This window comes from Dendrobates tinctorius, unplaced genomic scaffold (assembly GCF_039654945.1).
Source record: "Dendrobates tinctorius isolate UK_male_01 unplaced genomic scaffold, ASM3965494v1 ptg000250l, whole genome shotgun sequence".
Classification (NCBI taxonomy): Eukaryota; Metazoa; Chordata; class Amphibia; order Anura; family Dendrobatidae; genus Dendrobates; species Dendrobates tinctorius.
Window position 1 is genome coordinate 42,209,193 of NW_027361917.1, and position 22,527 is coordinate 42,231,719.

Genomic DNA, 22,527 nt, shown 5'->3' on the forward strand with positions numbered 1-22,527 from the left:
GCCCATCCCCACATGGTTTACACAGCCCAGCCCCACATGGTATACACAGTCCAGCCCCACATGGTATACACAGCCCAGCCCCACATGGTATATATAGCCTAGCCCCACATGGTATATACAGCCCAGCTGCACATGGTATATACAGCCCAGCCCCACATGGTATATTGGTATATACAGCCCAGCCCCACATGGTATATACAGCCCAGCCCCACATGGTATATACAGCCCAGCCCCACATGGTATATACAGCCCAGTCACACATGGTATACACAGCCCAGCCCCACATGGTATATATAGCCCAGCCCCACATGGTATATACAGCCTAGCCCCACATGGAATATATAGCCAAGCCCCACATGGTATATATAGCCCAGCCCCACATGGTATACACAGCCCAGCCACACATGGTATATACAGCCCAGCCACAAATGCTATATACAGCCCAGCCCCACATGGTATATACAGCCCAGCCCCACATAGCATACCCCCCCGAGAGTGGCTCCACAGTCCAGCACACACAACGATAGATTAAAAAAAAAACCTCTCCTCACCTTCTCCTCGTGCCCGCGCTGCTCCCGGCTCCTGTCTCCTGCTCTGTCTGCACACAGTGAGAGTGCGATGATGTCATCGCGCACCCGCTGTGCCAGAAGCAGAGTGGGGAATGATGGGAGAGGGAGCGTCAGCTAACGCTCTCTCCTCCATCATTGCTGTGAACTGTACCGGCGTTAAGTTCAATGCGGCGGGGGAGTCGGCGCCGGGAGCAGGTGGGCACCCCTGCCTCACAAGGGGCCCCATAGCGGCTGCGTGATGTGCCGCTAGCTGGGGGCCCCTGGGGGAGCGGGGGCTCTAGGCAGCTGCCTGGTCTGTCTGCCCCTAACGCTGGCCCTGCCTGTCATGGAGATACCACACTGCCAAATATGAGGCCTATTTAAAAAAAAAAAAAAAGCATAATAGTGCTGTCTATAACTAGAGTGACAGACAGCAAAAAAATGGAATACCGGCCTAAAATGCCCACATCTTTGCACATGGATGTATGAGGCTTGTTACAGATATACCACACTGTAAAATATGTGGCCTGTTTTTTTTTAAATGCAAAATAGTGCTGTACTGTATATAACTAGAGTAACAGACAGGAAAAACAATGAAATATCGGCCTAAACTGGCCAAACTTGGACCACGCAGATATATGATGCCTGGCACGGAGATACCACACTGCCAAATATGTGGCCTGTTTTTTTTAAAAAAATGCAAAATAGTGCTGTATATAACTAGAGTGACAGACAGAAAACAAAATGGAATACCAGCCTAAAATGCCCAAACTTAAAGCACAAAGATATATGAGGCCTTTCACAGAGATACCTGTGGCGCACCCAGGAGTATGGCCGCCACAGTGGCTTTGCCTTCCTCCCGGGAGGGTAATGCAACACAGTTCCACTCCAGGCCAGCAGGGGGGACTCTGAACCGGATTTGAAGGGAGGAGTGCTCTCTGAGGGCCAAGAGGAAGGAGTGGTCAGTTAGTGTGAGGAGAGAAACTGGAGGTTGAGCTGACGAAAGAGAGCTCCCTCACAGCGAGAGCACATGAACTGGAGCCTGGTCTCCACGGTTGTACGGATACTAATGGTCCTGCAACAGACACCAGAGGAGTAGGAGGCTGTAAATGTTCTACCCCCATCTAAGACTCGGAGGCACAACAGCACGGAGTGAGCCAAGAGAGGAATAGCGGCTACAGCTGTCTATATATGATGATAAATGGGAAAGATACAACCAAGCCGTCAGGAAGAACAGAATTCTGATAATAAGAAAAATTTTCAAAAATTTTTTTCCTTTATATCTTTTATTTTTTTCTTTTTCTTCAAAGATTATTTTCCTTTTTCTTATTTTTCTTTTTCCTTTTGCATGTATACACATCACTTTTATATATGCCCACATTGCTGCGCCGCTATGTATTTATAGTGGATGGTGCTCATTATGATACTTACTATCATCAGATTTTATTATCTGCTTCCCAGGCGCGTTTATAATACTTTTTCTATATAGTATGTTTATTCACATAGTGGACACACATATTTACTGCGTCTAATACGAACACTCCATAGATATTCTTTACAGATAATTGCTTTCAATATTTCGCTGGCTATCAAGCCTTTCTTCTGGTCTGAACATGCCCCACTTCCGTCTTTAGTGCAGGACGACGCATGTGCACATACACAGATGTCTCATACATCGTTTATTTCTCTTTGCTTTTTCTGACATGCCACACTTCCGTCCTGACTGATGGTCTCCTCACGCCCCTTTACCGCTAGCTTATCTTTTCAGCTGCTCCACATTTTCCTAATTAAAATGCTTTAAATAGTTTCATTCACTGGTGTTCTATTCACTTCTCCCTTGACTGCGGCGCTGTCCTGTTCTCCGCTTATCCTGCTTAGAGGTTTGTCATCTGGAATTGATTGCTTCACAATAATGGTGGTGTATATAATATGTTTTTTATGGACTTGGTTTCATTTGGCAAAAACCTTTTTTTTCCTTTCCCTTTTCTAGAATCTTATCATTATCCTCACGGTTACACAGGTATATACAAAAAAATTTTTATATATATTTTTCCTCTTTCTATACCACACTGGTGAGATACCAGAAACTGCCTTAGGTTCTAGTGAATTTTTTGACCTTTTTGTCAATATGTTTTTTTCTGCTCAATGTGAACTGCCTCCAATGATGGACATCAGAACTATCTATAACTTTGCTATTTGAGTGATATGTCTACAATATCATAGATTTAATATTGATATATAAATATGTATCAGTCAGCAATTCATTTATTTTGTATAATAATTCATATTTTGTATAATAATTCATATTTTGTGATTTGGTGTTTATTTTTTGTTTTACCTAGATAAGATACCCTTGAAAAAGGCTAGTAAAGCCGAAACGTTGGGTGATTTGTGTGACTGTTATTTTCAATAAAATAATCAAGCTTATCAAAAAAAGCTCTTTCAGCCTCAGGTTATTATTCTTATTATCAGAATTCTGTTCTTCCTGACGGCTTGGTTGTATCTTTCCCATTTATCATCATATATGTTACTTATTTTTGGGATATAATTTTACAACCTTGACATGATGTCTTTTGACACATTATCTTACAATGAGTCTGAGGCGAACACCATCATTGGTCAGGTGGACATACCTGGTCAATTTCTCCATACACCTTCTGACCAATTACGATCTCGTGACTTCGAAAGGATGTGTAAAAAGAAGACGGCACATCAACTTCACTATGCTACATTGGCTGAATATCATCGGGTAAAGAGGATACCTAGAGGCCTTCGAGTTTCTCTCAGGCCTACCCTCTTTTCTGACAAGATGGACTTTTGTAATAAATTTGAGGCCATACTTAACAAGTGTTCTATGGACTTAATTTTACTCACTGTTGAGTTTTTACAGAAGGAGTTATCAACAATAGACACGGAAATCAACAATGCCGAACAGCAACTACGAAGTATACTCCCTCAGGAGGAATTTAACAAAATAAAATCACAGGTTGAGAAATCTAATCTTGAATTTCAGACCCATTTACAGGAACGGAAGAGACTGAAGTTCCTGAGAGATGCTGATGACTACCAACGTAATAATGTTTATTATTGGAGAAACCAGAATATTTCTAGAGAACGTAGATCTACAAAACGTTGGGATCTCTCTTTCTCTAATAGCTCTGATAGTGAGAGCTCTAGAGGCTCATTTCGTAGTTTCGAACAAAGGCGGGGAAGAAACTCAAGAAATCGTAGCAATAGAGGAAATCAAGGAGGGTCTAGTACCACAACTACACGTATTCAGACTCGCTCACAGGTAACTCAGGATCAGTTGGTATATAACATTTCATCATATAATTTGTCTACTAATGAGATGTCTGCACTTCAAAAGGGTCTTTCCTTTTGTCCAACGCCTAGGTTTAATGAATTTACCTTAGATCAGGAATTGCATCGTTTTTTCAGATCTTTACGGTTGAAGGTTCATTTTACTAAGGATCCATCTACCACACAAAATTCTTCAATTAATACTCTATCTGATTCATGTCCTAATATGGATCAATTTACATTAAAGGAATTGAATTTATATAAGCCTAGTAGTTATACCCCTCCGAGGTCATATCATCCAATAGAAACCTATATTGGTCTGGTTCAAAAGGACATTAGTAATCAACTACGGTTGATTCATAATGGCCGTTATCGGATTTTGAGTAACATATCTAAAATTGAACGTATGGCCATAGATGGCCTTTTTCAAAATAAACAGCTTATCATCAAACCAGCCGATAAAGGTGGTTCAATTGTGGTGATGGATAGACAATATTATGTTAAGGAAATCTACTCACAACTCAACAATACTGATACTTACCTTCCCTTGTCCTCGAATCCTTCTTCCTCCATTGCAATGGAGGTTCGTAGTACTGTTCAGCATTTTGTATCACGGGGAGTTATTGACACTAAGTTGGGTGATTTTTTTGATCAATTCTTATCCTGTCACACCTGTATTTTATACACTCCCTAAGATACATAAAAATCTGACACACCCACCGGGGAGACCGATTGTTACATCCACAAATTCATTGTTGTCACCTTTATCTATGGTCCTTGAAAAAATTCTTTCTCCACTTCTTCACCTTATTCCTTCATGGCTTAGGGACACATCACACTTTTTGTCCTTTATTAAAGAATTGAGAGCAATTACTACTAATTGTTATCTAGATACCCTGGATGTAACGAGTTTATATACTAGTATTAGCCACGAAAAGGGGATTTTTTCTGTTAAGAATTTTCTTAATAAGAATACTGAATTTAGCACAGAGAAGAAAGAATTTTGTATATCTATGTTCTCTTGTTCTGACAAAGAATTTCTTTTTGTTTGAGGATAAGTTCTTCATTCAATTATCAGGTACAGCAATGGGCTCTAATGTGGCGCCTCCCTATGCCAACATCTTTATGGCAGAATTTGAATCTGAATTTGTCTATACCCACATCCTCTTCCAACAATATTCCGTTCTTTGGAAGAGATATATAGATGACATATTTCTCATTTGGTCTGGTGATTTGAATTCTTTGGAGATATTTGTTCAAGATATTAACTCTAAAGTTGGGGGTTTATCTTTTACTATGCAATACTATGGGGAGTCTATTCCTTTTCTTGACACCAGGGTCATCAAAAATATTGATGGCTCTCTTTCCACTGATTTATTTGTCAAACCAACGTACAAAAATAGTCTTTTACATTTTACGAGTTGCCATCCCAAACACATTAAAAAATCTCTCCCCCGATCACAATTTCTACGGATTGAACGTATTGTGACAGATAATCACATTCGCACTATTCGTTATGCCGAAATGAAATCAAAATTCGAATCTCGGGGTTATCCAGATTCGGTATTGTCCCTTCCATCTTCGTCTACAGTTAAATCGATTACCAAAGTTAACAAGGTGGCCTTTGTCAATACATTTCATCCTTTTATGTATTTGTTCCATAAGATCATTCGCCAACATTGGCCCCTTCTCTCTGAGTCCTACCCTCACATTTTGGAATTCCAAGTTCCTCCTTTGATTTGTTACAAGAAATCTCCTAATTTACGAGATTTGTTGGTTAGGGCAGACATTGGTAGTTTACGTGACTTCAATAGACAAAGGTTACTTAGACCACAGCGCAATGGGACTTTCCCTTGCTTACATTGTTTACAATGTTCTAACATTACGAAGGGGGACACATTCACCCATCCTAGATCTGGGAAGATTTTTTCTATCAAAAATTACCATAGTTGTGATTCTACTTACGTAGTTTATTTGATTAAATGTCCGTGCGGTCTCGGATATGTTGGGGAGACTACCCAGCATATCCGAGACCGCATTTCACAACATAAGTCAACCATTAGGTGCAAGAGAACTTTATTACCGATTCCAGCTCATTTTATTGCTTATAATCACCGTATCTCCCAACTACGTTACCAAATTATAGAAAGTGTACCGTTGGCTAGACGGGGGGGCAACAGGGTACAGAAATTGAAAGAAAGAGAGGCATATTGGATATATATGCTTCAAACATTGGAACCTTTCGGTCTCAATCGTGAATATGAAGTCTTTCACTAATTTTTCTTAGCTTGGTGGAATTGATGTATCCCTTCTTCTTTATTATTTTGAGATTTATTATCTTATGGTTATAATGTTGATCGGTGATGTATTTTGAATGTATTATTCTGAATATGTTTTTATTAATATTTTTTGTTTTTGTTTCCACAGACCTAATCGTGGGAGTATGGTACTCACCTTCTGGTTCTAATTTTCATTATCAATGATTGGATATTAAATATGACTTATTACATATGAATAAATAATAAAAAATTCCCCTTTTTTTCCCAAAAAATTTTTTCAAAAATTTTTTTCCTTTATATCTTTTATTTTTTTCTTTTTCTTCAAAGATTATTTTCCTTTTTCTTATTTTTCTTTTTCCTTTTGCATGTATACACATCACTTTTATATATGCCCACATTGCTGCGCCGCTATGTATTTATAGTGGATGGTGCTCATTATGATACTTACTATCATCAGATTTTATTATCTGCCTCCCAGGCGCGTTTATAATACTTTTTCTATATAGTATGTTTATTCACATAGTGGACACACATATTTACTGCGTCTAATACGAACACTCCATAGATATTCTTTACAGATAATTGCTTTCAATATTTCGCTGGCTATCAAGCCTTTCTTCTGGTCTGAACATGCCCCACTTCCGTCTTTAGTGCAGGACGACGCATGTGCACATACACAGATGTCTCATACATCGTTTATTTCTCTTTGCTTTTTCTGACATGACACACTTCCGTCCTGACTGATGGTCTCCTCACGCGCCTTTACCGCTAGCTTATCTTTTCAGCTGCTCCACATTTTCCTAATTAAAATGCTTTAAATAGTTTCATTCACTGGTGTTCTATTCACTTCTCCCTTGACTGCGGCGCTGTCCTGTTCTCCGCTTATCCTGCTTAGAGGTTTGTCATCTGGAATTGATTGCTTCACAATAATGGTGGTGTATATAATATGTTTTTTATGGACTTGGTTTCATTTGGCAAAAACCTTTTTTTTCCTTTCCCTTTTCTAGAATCTTATCATTATCCTCACGGTTACACAGGTATATACAAAAAATATTTTATATATATTTTTCCTCTTTCTATACCACACTGGTGAGATAAGCATTTTTCACCTACTGTGTCCCCCCATTTCCTTGTAGATTGTAAGCTTGCGAGCAGGGACCTCACTCCTAATGTCACTGTTTGAATTGTCTTAACTTGTATTGAATTTATTGTCTGTACATGTCCCCGCTTAATTGTAAAGTGCTGCGGAATATGTTGGCGCTATATAAATAAAAATTATTATTATTATTATACCAGAAACTGCCTTAGGTTCTAGTGAATTTTTTGACCTTTTTGTCAATATGTTTTTTTCTGCTCAATGTGAACTGCCTCCAATGATGGACATCAGAACTATCTATAACTTTGCTATTTGAGTGATATGTCTACAATATCATAGATTTAATATTGATATATAAATATGTATCAGTCAGCAATTCATTTATTTTGTATAATAATTCATATTTTGTATAATAATTCATATTTTGTGATTTGGTGTTTATTTTTTGTTTTACCTAGATAAGATACCCTTGAAAAAGGCTAGTAAAGCCGAAACGTTGGGTGATTTGCGTGACTGTTATTTTCAATAAAATAATCAAGCATATCAAAAATTGGCTACAGCTGTCTGCCATACGAGGAGTGCTAGTAGAAGAGAATTAGGAGGAGCTTCAGTGTAACTCAGTACTAGGAGTACTTCACTCAAATAAGCGCTAAGGAGGAGACTGCACAGCCCATCTGCTGAGAGAGAATCCCTAAGCTGCTTCCAGGCTAGCCTGCTCCAGTACCATCTGTAATCAGGACCCTGGACTGCATTTATCAAGTAAAGGTACAGAAATTGCACCCCGCTGTGTCTTTGTCTGCTTCCTGCCCTTCCGGCACTGCTACATCCCCGTGCCAACCACATCTACACTGCCTTGGGAGTACTGCTTCACCTGTGGGGAGCTTTTACATCTTTGCTGCACCATACCATCAGTCCCAGTGGATCTGCATGCAGCGTCGGCTTAACATCTCACTTGCCGAACATCACAGGTGGCGTCACAAACTATCCCATTAACTACATTCCACCATTCAATCTCCCCTAATACTTGGGCGCCCAGAGCCACGGACCGGGTCACCGCTGCTGTGACACATCCCGCTGACACTGGCCCGGTATCAAGTACCCCACAGCCCTGGGAGGGCGACCCATACCACACTGCCAAATATGTGGCCTGTATTTTTTTATTTTTTATGCTAAATAGTGCTGTATATAACTAGAGTGACAGACAGGAAAACACTGGAATGCCAGCCTAAAATGGCCAAACTTGGAGCACGCAAATATGAGGCCTGGCACGGAGATACCACACTGCCAAAATATGTGGCCTGTTTTTTTTTAATGCAAAATGTGCTGTATATAACTAGACAACAAAAAAAATGCAATACCGGCCTAAAATGCCAAAATTTTTAGCACACGGATGTATGAGGCGTGTCACAGATATACCACACTGTAAAATCCAGTATGTGGCCTGCATATATTTTTTTGGTGTTCAGCAAAATGGTGTCAAGAAATTGTGTAAGACACTCAAAAAAAATTCTACTCTATCGCACCACATAAAAATGAAAGATTTCTCTGCACATTCAAAAGTGATTTTTGGGACCCCTTTAAAATTGCTGGATTTTCATGCTGTGCTAGGAAAAGGATCTGGCTGTATTGTGCAGTGTCAAAAAGCAAATGGAGAAAAAAAAAATGGCTCTTTATTGCTTTGCAATAAAATAATCTCTAATAACCTGGCAAAAATTTTTTTTCTAGCCAACTATTCCTGGGGCTAGGTATATACGGTCAATATATGCTATAGGTAGCAGCAGCAGCAGACAGTAATGGAATGGGCCCTCTTGATGTATGCAATGATATCTATATACATACATACAGTGCCTGCAGGCCTTGCACTGATATGTATAGAGCGACATACACTCCCCTGCCTACCTAACACTGCAACCTATATACTCCGGAATTAGTCCTTAGAAGGTCTGTTGCTTTAGCTGGATTTTAGTTGTTTAGGATGGTAGAACCCACACTGACTAATAAATCCCTAAATCTGACCCTATCTCGGCTGCAGCTCTCCCTACACTATCTCAATCCGGAGTTGAATGCGCCGAGCAGGGTGGCGTCCGGTCTCTTATACCCCTGATGATGCTGTGCGACCAGCCAATCACTGAATGACCACAACAAAGATGGCTGCAGTGTTACAGTGCCTGGCAGACAACCCCTGCATGGTGATTGGGTCTCTAAACACCACCAAAAATGCTGGGTGGAGACCCGAGTTCCCGCCAAGTAATCCCGAAAATGCTCAGTGCTCGCCAAGTACAGTGATACTTGGGCGAGTAACGAGTAGTCGCGAGCACTTTTGCTCATCACTAGTCTTTATATAGTGTGTTGTAGTATACACAGTAGGTACTATGGTCATAAGTATTCAGATCCTTTGCTCAGTATTGAGTAGAAGCACCCTTTTAAGCTAGTACAGCCATGAGTCTTCTTGGGAATAATGCAACAAATTTTTCACACCTGGATTTGGGTATCCTCTGGCATTCTTCCTTGCATATCCTATCCAGTTCCGTCAGGTTGCATGGTGAACGTTGGTGGACAGCCATTTTCAGGTCTCTCCAGAGTAGCTCAATTGGGTTTAGGTTAGGGCTCTGGCTAGGCCAGTCAAGAATGGTCACAGAGTTGTTCTGAAGCCACTCCTTTGTTATTTTAGCTGTCTGTTAAGGGTCATTGTCTTGTTGGAAGGTGAACCTTCGGCCAAGTCTGAGGTCCAGAGCACTCTGGATGAGGTATTCATCCAGGATACCTCTGTACTTGGCCTCATTCATGTTTCCTTCAATTGCAACCAGTCGTCCTGTCCCTGCAGCTGAAAAACACCACCATAGCATGATGTGTTGTGAGCTCATTTTCGGGTTTGCCTCTGGCTTCTGGTGAGGGTTATGGAGCTGGCTGTGCTGACAGAGGAGTAGTGAGTTCTCTATCTGGACTCCCTCTGTTGGTGAGGGGAGGTAATGAAGCTGATCTAAATGGCAGAGACCGGCCACATGAGGAAGAGGACTGTGATTGGACATCAGGAATTTCTGATTGGATTTAAGGCAGCCGACTCCCTAGTTTCTTGCTGGTGATTTCTCCTGACTGTGGCTTCTGGCTTCCAGTTTGGTTCCTGCCTTCTTAAAGCTAAGTTTTCTCTGCTATTGTTCATATGAGTTTTCGTCTGGTTTACTTAGTTTTTGTGTTAAGCCAGCCCTCGCTGGGACTGGGCTAAATCTCCATTTTGTCTCTGATCAATTGATCTCTTTTGCCCTGTCTTCAGAATATACCTGAGTGCTGATATAGGGATTTGAAGTCGAGCGACTTCAGGGCCTTTTTCTATCAGACGTGTTGGACATTTTTTGGTAGGGTTTTTTGCGTGATTGCAGACAGCAGCTTTTCTTTCCTGTCCTTTCTAGTTAGTGAGGGCCCCATCATTTGCTTAGCCTATCTTTCTATCTGTGTTTGTGTTTTCATCTTGTTTCACCAACAATACATGTTGGGGGCTGTCTATTGCTTTGGGGTCTGCTCTGGGGCAGTTAAGATTTTCCCTTTCTTTCTTTAGGCTTATTTAGTTTTCTGGCCGTGATGAGGCGTCTAGGACCACCGTAGGCATGCTCCACGGCTACTGCTAGTTGTGTGTATAGGATCAGGGGTCTGCAATCCGCTAGTTACCAACCTTTCCGGTTTTCTGGGCTTAGCTTGCTTTTTGTTTTTTCCTCCTCGGTGACTCATTCATAACAATGATGCTGCCACCACCATGTTTCACTGTTGGGATTGTATTGGGTAGGTGATGAGCAGTGTCTTATTTTCTCCACACCTACTGCTTAGAATTATCACCAAAAAGTTCTCTCTTAGTCTCATCAGACTTATCTCTCATAGTCTGGGAGCCCTTCATGTGTTTTTTAGCAAACTCTGTTGGCTTTCATATGTCTTGCACTGAGGAGATGTAAATCAACAGCCGCGGAGACACCATCACATGTTTCTCAACGCAAGCATGGAGATCAACATCCATGAGGTCACTCATCCTCATTTTCACAGTCTTTTACTAGGCATTGCTCCTACTAGCCAGTTTCCTACTCCACACTGATGAGGGGCAATACCCCGAAACAGCTGTCTGTGGATGGATACCATGTTTTGGCATAGGTGGTTTCCTTCATTGGAGACTGCCCTTCCCGTGGTTGTTCCTTCCCGGTGAAAGACCTGGCTAGTCGTTGCTTGCGTTGAGAAACATGTGATGGTGTCTCCGCGGCTGTTGATTTACATGTTTTTGCATATTTCCCATAAGGGATGGGGGCATTGCTCTAGCATCACTGCATTGAGAAACATGTGATGGTGTCTCTGCAGTGTTGGATGTTGATCTCCATGAGGTCACTCATCCTCATTTGCACTGAGGAGAGGCTTCTGTCGGGCCACTCTGCCATAAAGGCCCGACTGGTGGAGGGCTGCACTGATTGTTGACTTTGTGGAACTTTCTCCCATCTCCCTACTGCATCTGTGGAGCTCAGTCACAGTGATCTTGTGGTTCTTCTCTACCTCTCTCACCAAGGGAGAAGAGCCACGATTGCTCAGTTTGGCTGGACGGCCAGGTCTAGGAAGACATCTGATGTTCCCAAACAACTTCCATTTGTTAGGCGTCGGATTCCTGGCACTGCACAGCGGGAATCCAGAGCCAGACATCCTGCGGTCTCCCATTCTCCTCCGACCGCTCGGACTCCCGCTCAGCAATCTCGGCGAACCAGGCATTCCCCGCAGACTCGTTCTGTGAGCCTGGATGTTGCTGCCACCTCTGGTGCAGCAATGATAACGCAACCTGCTTTGCAGGGAACTGCTCCAGAGGCTAAGTCCTCGCGCCGTGCGACTGGGCATGCCCGCAACTTGTCCTCTCAGTGGAGAGCAGGGGTCACATGTGAAGGTCCTATGTCGGATCTGATTGGTCCTTCCTATAGTACTGGAAGGTCCCGGAAGCGCATGGCTATAAAAAGCCTGCATGGCGGCTCGGCCATGCGCTAGTGTAGCATATTATGCTGTGTGTGTATGGTGATGGATGCATGGACTGGTGTCTGACTTATTATGAAACCCCTTCCCTATATATATTACGAATGGTGACAGTATGTTGGGTTAGTCAGCTCCAGATTGTGGCAGGCTACACGCCACTGAGCCTTCCTCACCTACACTAGCGTCCGTCGGTGCCCGGCTCCTCCGGCATCGTCGCTTAGCGGCTTCAGTTACGGCCGCGCTGCAGTAGTAGCAGCTTTTGGTGTTCGCGGCTGCGACGCCACACGCCGGCTGACCTGTGCAGCTAACAGGTTCAGCCTTTACGTCTAGTTCATACTTTGGCGTCTCTGTGACTAAACAGAGTCCGCTCTCAGGCTCTCGGGTGACGTTAACCCGAGCGCTGTATCGCACTTCTAGCGTATCTGCCATTGTCCAGCAGCGGTCTTGTCATCTACCGCACGGTGGACCCCGGGCGGCGAACGCGCCTTCCATTATTTATATCTGGTGCGTTCCGCCGACCCTAACATTACACTAGCGCCAGGGTCTGGCTGGCAATGGCAGACGTGCAGCAGCTGCAGCACTACATTCGGCAGCTGGAGAGCAGGTTGGCGGCTATTGAGAGCACCAACTCAGCTGCGAATGCTGCGCTAGCTGCTGCTCAGACAGTCGCTGAGGCTGTCTCACGTGCGCCCACACTTTTGCCCCTGCCGACAATGTCTCGCCTCCCGCTCCCCGATAAGTTTTCGGGTGATAGTGCCTCCTGTAGGGGATTCGTTAGTCAGTGCTCCATCCAGCTGGAGTTGCTGGCTGCACGGTTCCCTACGGAGCGGGCTAAGGTGGGATTTATTGTCTCTCTGTTGTCTGGCCGGGCATTACAGTGGGCCACGCCATTGTGGGAACGTGGTGATCCCGTGGTACAGGGGGCTGCTCAGTTCCTCGCGGCTCTGAAGCAAGTCTTCTTGGGACCACGGATCACCCACGATACGGCTCTCCAACTGTTATCTTTAACACAAGGGTCACTTTCGGTTAGCCATCATGCTGTCCAGTTTCGGACACTGGCTTCCGAGTTAGAGTGGCCGGACAAAGTGTTGGTCCCGGTGTTTTGGAGAGGCCTGGCTGAGCACGTAAAAGATGCTCTAGCTACTAGGGAGATTCCCACCAGTTTGGAGGAGTTGATCGCCGTTTCCACCCGCATTGATCTCCGCTACACGGAGCGCGGGTTGGAACGAGCGCAATCCAAACGTAGGGTTAATTTGGCTCCCACCTTTACTGAGCCGCTGAAATTTCCCGCACAGGAGCACCTCTCCTCTGAGCCTATGGAGGTGTCTCGCACCGGCACTAAGTTGCGTCCGATGCGAACCTCTGTGCGCTGTTATCAGTGCCGACAGTTGGGCCACTCGGCTGGCACATGCCCTCAGCGGCCGAAAAGACGACCACGTTCAGTGGCCGTAGGTGGTGGTCAATCCAAGGTGGGACCCTTTTCACCCAAACCGGTGTTCCAGGGTACATTAGATAGTGGGTCCTCCTCCTGGGAGGCAGAGGTCACCCTGGATTCCGGGGCCGAGGGGAACTTTATGTCCTCGACTTTTGCCCAGAGACACGCTATCCCTCTGGTGATACTCCCCCAACCTCTGACCATCAGGGTGGTAAATGGGGCACCGTTACCATCTCAGGTGACCCATCAGACAGCCCCACTCGGACTCTCTATTTCACCCTCACATCGGGAGACTCTGTCCCTGCTAATTATGCCCAATGGCATCGATCAGGTGCTCCTCGGAGTTCCCTGGCTTCGTTGCCACTCCCCGCATATTGACTGGGCTTCAGGGAGGATACTGGGCTGGGGCAAGGACTGTGAGGGAAGGTGCCTGAGGGGCAGCGTTCAGGTGGCTTCCACAGAAGTGCCTGCGGATCTCTCCTCGCTCCCCAAACCCTACCACCATTACGCGGACGTCTTCTCTAAGAAGTCTGCGGAGACGCTCCCACCGCACCGTTCCTATGATTGCCCGATTGATCTCCTGCCAGGCACAGAGCCTCCCCGAGGCTGTGTTTACCCTTTATCACTCCCTGAGACGGAGGCTATGTCCCAGTATATCCGGGAGAACCTGGCTAGGGGTTTCATCAGAAAATCGGTGTCACCGGCTGGTGCCGGATTCTTCTTCGTACAGAAGAAGAACGGAGAGCTACGCCCCTGCATCGACTACCGAGGTCTCAATGCTATCACGGTTAAAAACAAATACCCCCTACCGTTGATCTCGGAGTTATTTGACAGGTTGCGGGGGGCCCGGATCTTTACTAAACTAGATCTGCGGGGTGCATACAACCTGATCCGCATTCGCGAAGGAGACGAATGGAAGACAGCTTTTAATACCAGGGATGGCCATTACGAATACCTGGTTATGCCCTTTGGCCTTTGTAATGCCCCAGCTGTCTTCCAAGATTTTGTCAACGACGTCTTCCGCGACATGCTCTCTACCTCGGTGGTGGTCTATCTGGATGACATACTCATCTTTTCGCCAGATTTGACCACCCACCGGAGAGACGTCTGCAGGGTCTTTGACCGTCTGCGGGCGAACTCGTTATTTGCCAAGCTGGAGAAGTGCCAGTTTGAGCAGGAGTCCTTGCCGTTCCTGGGCTATATCATCTCGGCCCAGGGGCTGGCCATGGATCCGGCCAAACTACAAGCGGTAATGGACTGGCAGGAACCCCATTCCCTCAAAGCGGTGCAGCGCTTTTTGGGGTTCGTGAATTACTACCGCCAGTTCATACCACACTTTTCCACACTGGTGGCTCCTTTGGTTGCTCTCACCAAGAAAGGAGCTAACCCCAATGCTTGGTCAGAACATGTCTCCAAGGCCTTCTCGGCTATAAAATCACATTTTGCTGGCGCTCCCATATTACATCGTCCCGATGTGGATAAGCCGTTTATCCTTGAGGTAGACGCTTCTTCCGTCGGTGCAGGAGCAGTCCTTTATCAAAAGGATGCTCAAGGTCGGAAGCACCCCTGCTTCTTCTATTCCAAGACCTTCTCACCGGCGGAGAAAAATTACTCCATCGGCGACAGGGAGCTGCTAGCCATGAAGTTGGCTTTTTCTGAATGGAGACATCTCCTTGAGGGAGCCCGGTTTCCCTTTCTGGTATATACGGACCATAAAAATCTGGTCTATCTACAGACGGCCCAACGCCTGAATTCCCGTCAGGCCAGGTGGTCGCTCTTCTTCTCACGATTCCGCTTCACCCTCCACTACCTCTCTGGAGAGAAGAACGTCCGTGCGGATGCTCTCTCACGTTCAGTGGTCTCAGCGGAGGAGGGAGAAGCTGAGCCTCGGTTAATTCTCCCGCCGGAGAGTTTTACGACCGTGGCTCCAGTTGCGCTCGAGTCGGTACCACCGGGCAAGACCTTGGTGCCTCCTCAGCTACGGCCGGAGGTCCTCGCCTGGGCACATGCCTCCAGAGTGGGTGGCCATTTTGGTAAAAAACGGACCGCCGAACTCCTGGCAAGGTCATATTGGTGGCCACATATGGCTCGAGATGTCAAGGAGTACGTGCAGGCATGTGTTTCGTGTGCTCGGAACAGACCCTCTAGACAGAGGCCGGCGGGGCTGTTGTTTCCCCTGCCAGTGGCGGATAGACCATGGGAGATGGTTGGCATGGACTTCATAGTTGGCCTGCCCAAGTCTGGTGGCAGTACGGTCATCTGGGTGGTCACCGACCATTTTTCCAAAATGGTGCATCTGGTGCCACTCGCACGCCTGCCTTCCGCTCGAGGTCTGGCCACCTTGTTCATTAAACACGTATTCCGTCTACATGGCATGCCGGACAAAATCGTGAGTGACCGTGGTCCCCAGTTTGCGTCTCAGCATCGAGCTAAATCTATCCTCCGCTTACCATCCCGAGACGAATGGCTTGGTCGAGAGAGCCAATCAGACCTTGGTCACCTATTTACGACATTTTGTCTCTGCCAGGCAGGATGACTGGGCATCCTTGCTACCTTGGGCAGAATTTGCCCTAAACAATGCGGTGGCTGATTCCACTGGTCAGACGCCCTTTCTCCTAAACTATGGCCAACATCCACGTGTCCCTGTCCCGATGCCAGTGTCCTCCACTGACTCCAGGGTGGCAGACTGGGCAGTGGAGGCCCGGGACATTTGGGATCGCACTCAGGATGCTATCCGGGCATCTAAAGAAAGGATGAGGGCGTCCGCCGACATGCATCGGCGGCCTGCGCCAAGCTTCTCCCCTGGCGACATGGTATGGCTCTCCACCCGAAACATTAAACTGCGGGTTGAGTCTCCCAAGTTCGCACCGCGATACATTGGACCATTCAAGGTCCTCGAGCGACTTAGCTCGGTGGTCTACCGCCTGGCTCTACCTCCACATTTGGCCATTTCGGACGTGTTCCATGTGTCCCTCCTCAAACCAGTTCACATGGTCCGGTTTTCTGAGTCATCTGCCGGGTCATCAGACTTATCGTCTGATGAGTTTGAGGTTAACGCCATCGTGGGGCGCAGGTTTGTCCGTGGCAAAAAATTTTATTTGGTGGACTGGAAGGGTCATGGGCCCGAGGCTCGGACCTGGGAGCCGGTGGAAAATATTCACGCACCGCTCCTGATCGCGGCCTTTGAGCGCAGTGAGGCTCAGAGAGGGGGGGGCCCTAGGAGGGGGGGTAATGTTAGGCGTCGGATTCCTGGCACTGCACAGCGGGAATCCAGAGCCAGACATCCTGCGGTCTCCCATTCTCCTCCGACCGCTCGGACTCCTGGTCAGCAATCTCGGCGAACCAGGCATTCCCCGCAGACTCGTTCTGTGAGCCTGGATGTTGCTGCCACCTCTGGTGCAGCAATGATAACGCAACCTGCTTTGCAGGGAACTGCTCCAGAGGCTAAGTCCTCGCGCCGTGCGACTGGGCATGCCCGCAACTTGTCCTCTCAGTGGAGAGCAGGGGTCACATGTGAAGGTCCTATGTCGGATCTGATTGGTCCTTCCTATAGTACTGGAAGGTCCCGGAAGCGCATGGCTATAAAAAGCCTGCATGGCGGCTCGGCCATGCGCTAGTGTAGCATATTATGCTGTGTGTGTATGGTGATGGATGCATGGACTGGTGTCTGACTTATTATGAAACCCCTTCCCTCGGATATTACGAATGGTGACAGTATGTTGGGTTAGTCAGCTCCAGATTGTGGCAGGCTACACGCCACTGAGCCTTCCTCACCTACACTAGCGTCCGTCGGTGCCCGGCTCCTCCGGCATCGTCGCTTAGCGGCTTCAGTTACGGCCGCGCTGCAGTAGTAGCAGCTTTTGGTGTTCGCGGCTGCGACGCCACACGCCGGCTGACCTGTGCAGCTAACAGGTTCAGCCTTTACGTCTAGTTCATACTTTGGCGTCTCTGTGACTAAACAGAGTCCGCTCTCAGGCTCTCGGGTGACGTTAACCCGAGCGCTGTATCGCACTTCTAGCGTATCTGCCATTGTCCAGCAGCGGTCTTGTCATCTACCGCACGGTGGACCCCGGGCGGCGAACGCGCCTTCCATTATTTATATCTGGTGCGTTCCGCCGACCCTAACACCATTTAAGGATTATAGAGGCCCATGTGCACTTAGGGACCTTGAGTACTGCAGAAATAATTTTGTAACCTTGGCCAGATCTGTGCCTTGCCACAATTCTGTTTCTGAGCTCCTTGGCTAGTTCCTTTGACCTCATGATTCTCATTTGGTCTGACATGCACTGTGAGCTGTGAGGTCTTATATAGACAGGTGTGTGCCTTTAAAAATCAAGTCCTGTCAGTTTAATTAAACACAGCTGGACTCCAATGAAGGAGTAGAACCATCTCAAGGAGGATCACAAGGAAATGGACAGCTTGTGACTTAAATATGAGTGTCTGAGCTAAGGGGCTGTCTGAATACTTATGACCATGTGATATTTCAGTTTTTCTTTTTAATAAATTTGCAAAAATTTCTACATTTCTGTTTTTTTCAGTCAAAATGGAGTGCAGAGTGTATATTTATGAGAAAAAAATGAACTTTTTTGAATTTACCAAATGGCTGCAATGAAGCAAAGAGTGAAAAATTTAAAGGGTTCTGAATACTTTCCGTGCCCACTGTATGTGTAGATTTTATTTTAAGTGGCAGGAACTGAGGTCAAATTGAAAGACATGAACTCTGGGCTTTGGGCCACTGATCTATGCCCCTGGATATAGTACATATGAAAGTGGGTCAAATAGAAGTGTAAAATGCCTTTTATTTGTAACTGTCTTTGAGCTGGAAGGAGAATAGCTACTGTGATTTCTCACTTACACAGCAACATATAGAGATGTATTCCTGCTCCTCATTCATTTTTTATCACACAGAGGCAGACAACATCAGCATGGAGTAAGTCATATAGCAGCCCTAAGCTGTGTTAATGAAAATCAAGCTCTCATGTGAAGGACTTGTTAGAAAGCTCACACAATTTTCCTGTGTCTTAGGCTAGTTTCACATTTGCGTCTTTGTGCGCAGCGCATTGCGCGCAAGTAGAAACGCATGCAAATACGCACAAGCGTTTTTGCATGCGTTTGCGTTTTTTATGCGCATGGGTTTTCTAGGTGTCACATTTCACAGGAGGAAAATCCTTGAAAAATCCTTGAAACAGACTCCACCAATGGGACACCAGTGGGCGTGTGTCATGGGAAGGGGGTGGTTTAAACCAGTGTGTAAACATGTTTACTCTTAAAATGCATGTGTGCGCAAACACAGACGTACGCATATCCATGCGCACGCCTGCGTTCCCATAGACTGTAATGTGGTGTTTTGACGCATTCCGTGCGCAAGCGTATGCATGCGTTTTTTTACTCCTTTGGGCGGACCCAAAAATGCAACATGTTGCATTCGGTGTGTCTAGACGCACACCGGGAAAAAAATGCATGCGCATGAAAACGCAGACGAGCACATGGAAATGCAAGACCATACGTACGCCATGTTAAACATAGGTACGCATGTGCATGGATGTGCACGATGCGCTGCACACAAAAATGCCAATGTGAAACCAGCCTTAATCTGCTTGTTTCCTCACTCTACTCCTCATGCCTCCTCTTGTTTTCCTTCTCCATAGAGTATAATGGACTAAGTAGTATCATACCATGGTGAGTTATCAGTGCAAGACAAAGTTGTGCTATTTTTATCAGAGCTTGTGATAAGTTCAGGAGGCAAAGGCAAGGGAAAAAAAAGTGGCAAGTGGGGAATGAAACAGATTTCTCTGATAAGGTATTGCAAAGTAACATATTCACCTGTACTATTGATTTTTTTTTAGAGCTTGTTGACTTTAGTTCCCTTATATAAGATTCTTTGACATCTGATCCCCAAATTATTGTAAAATAAATGGGAGAGGATACCCCAGTACATATACATACATTCACAGCTAGGTCCATGCTTTCGAAACTTTCTTACCTGGCAGGTCCATATTGAGGTAATTAGAAAGCCATCATCTCTAAAAACATTAAAGATCTCTATGATGCCTCGGGAGTAGCCAAACACAGAGACACTGGCATCTGAAACTGCCAGGTTAAAAGTCAGGTAATCTGTGGGCAGCAAACTGTTCCTCTGCTTGTACAATATAAAAATGACAATACTGTTTCCAAACCATGACATCCATCCTGAAAATGAAACATATGATTTGTTAATAATAATATTTAATGATTATTAGTAAGTAATAGTTAATGGTGATAATTAGAGTTTTAGAGAAGATGATGAATGATCAGATGTAATAGTAGCTGTGTAATATTGTACACTTCATTACATTATACATGTACTGTACTTACCTTTCAGCCTGTTAGAATATATCAATAACAGTAAAATAATGCAAACATCTAACTGGGAAAACAGGTTAAAGTATGCACCCATAATGTAATACATTTCAGCAAAAAACAACATTAAAACTGGGGCTACAATCTGTTCACTTGTCTGCAACTAGTGATGAGCAAACCTCTGGATGTGCATGGCAGCACATCCAACACTGCCTCTGATAGGCGGTAAAATCATTAGTGGTGGTCAGACAGCTGCGATTCCCACACTGTCAAAGTGTGAGCACGTAAATGTGACCGGAGATAAAAAGTTTACCTCCGGTCACAGGCTTCGGCTGTTGGGACTAGTACTACCATCAGTCTATGCCTGTTGCCGCTGATAACAGCGAGATCAGGCGACTGCTGATAGGAGTATTTCTCAGCAGGCGCCTGCGCTCTAAATAAATAATTAGTTCCCCTGTTTTTTGATAACCAGCCAGGCAAAAGTGACAGCTGCGGGCTGCAACACTCAGCTGTCAGCTTTAGCAAGGTTGGTTATCAAGAATAGAAGGGTCCCCACACCGTTTTTTTTTTAATTATTTAGGTAAATAATAAAGACGGTGTGGGGTGCCAAGATGCGACCATCCAGGCTGAGAACCACTTGGGAATGAGCTGCTGGGAGCACACACCAGTGACTAGCAATGGCTTAATTGAGGTTACCACAAGTCAGTTGTGCTCCCAGCTGGGTCCCTGAACTGTGGTGACCTTGGTGAGATCACTGCTAGCACAGTGAGAAAAAGTCTCAGGGTCCAGCGGTGAGTTCTCCGCAGTTCACCGTGAGACTTTTTCTCACTGTGCAAGTGGAGAAAAGTACTGTGCTGTGAGAACCACAGCGCTTTGACTGGTGGTATTAATCTTATTGCTGATCAGAGCTACTCTTGTTTCTAAGGGCCCCGTCACACATAGCGACTCACCAGCGATCCCGACAACGATATCACCTTGTCAGGATCGCTGGTGAGTCGCTATGTGATCGCTGGTGAGCTGTCAAACAGGCAGCTTCACCAGCGATCAGAACCAGCGACACGCGGGTAACAAGCAACGCACGTCGCTTAGTTACCCGCAGTGTATGTTAGTTACCAGCGCGCTGATGCAGGGAGCTGGTAACCAAGGTACACGTCGGGTTTCAAAGGGGTGTGCAGCACTTAGAAACCCGATGTGTCCCTTGTTTACCAGCTCCCTGCATCAGCGCGCTGGTAACTAAGGTACACATCGGGTTTCTAGGCACAGCGAGCTCCCTTAGAAACCCTATGTGTACCTTAGTTACCAGCTCCTGCTCACTGGTCGCTGGTCTCCCGCCTGTCACACGCAGCGATGCATGCTGACCAGCAGGAGACCAGCGACCCCAAAAATGTCCAGACATTTCAACAGCGATCAGCGATACCCAGCAGGGGGGTCAGTCGCTGATAGCTGTCACACACAGCGATCTCGCTGTGATATCGCTGTTGCGTCGCAAAACTTGTGACTCAGCAGCGAGATCGCTGTGTGTGACGGGGGCTTAACGCTGTCATGCAAGTGGCAGCACGAGAAACACCCGATGTTCGGGGTATCGAATCCGAACAGTAAAATGGACTTCCTAGTGAAGTCTGTGTTTGGGGTCCGTGTCCAAACAGTAAGTGTTCAGTGCGGACCATGAGCTTTATTGTTTAAGATCACCCATCCCTATGTGCAACTTGCTGTTGGTGACTATTTTAAAGCTTTGATTTTGCTAAATCGCATAGAAATTGCACAAAAGTTGCAATGGTACGTGACTTGTATTTAAGTCTATGACAAGAGAGTTATGTGAGACTTGCCACTAGTGACAGAAATTCCAATGGATTTGGAAACATATGTGACATTTGTTTTGCAGGTTGCAGTCCGACTCCATAGGAAATCTTAACATGTGATGTCGCAATCCAACACTGAGGGCCCAACGTCCACAGATGGGGGTTGTGCTCACAGCCCAACACCGAGCAGGATGCTTGGCATTTGCCACAGAACACCAGGATTGGCAAATTCGCCACTGGCGCCCTGTGCTCTTCACAGATGAAAGCAGGTTCACACTGAGCACATGTGACACACGTGACAGAGGCTGGAGACACTGTGGAGAGCGATCTGCTGCCTGCAATATCCTTCAGCATAACCGGTTTGGCAGTGGGTCAGTAATGGTGTGGGGTAGCATTTCTTTGGAGGGCCACACAGCCCTTCATGTGCTCACCTGAGGTAGCCTGACTGCCATTAGGTACTAAGATGAGATTCTCAGACCCCTTGTGAGACCATATGCTGATGCGGTTGGCCCTGGGTTCCTCCTAATGAAGGACATTACCAGACCTCATGTGGCTCGAGTGTGTCAGCAGTTCCTGCAAGATGAAGGCATTGAAGCTATGGACTGGCCCGCCCGTTCCCCAGACCTGAATCCGATTGAGCACATCTGGGACATCATGTCATGCTCCATTCACCAAAGTCACGTTGCACCACAGACTGTCCAGGAGTTGGCGGATGCTTTAGTACAGGTCTGGGAGGAGATTCCTC

General features: G+C 45.9%; 1 protein-coding gene across 1 annotated transcript in view; it reads right to left on the bottom strand.

Annotated features, from left to right (window-relative positions):
• The window catches only part of LOC141063377 (visual pigment-like receptor peropsin), an 88,776-nt gene that overhangs the window by 62,828 nt on the left and 3,421 nt on the right, over nucleotides 1-22,527 (bottom strand). Inside the window, exon 2 of the mRNA XM_073557399.1 lies at nucleotides 19,628-19,833. Coding sequence (XP_073413500.1) covers nucleotides 19,628-19,833 — 206 coding nt within the window. The remainder of the gene's footprint in view (nucleotides 1-19,627; nucleotides 19,834-22,527) is intronic.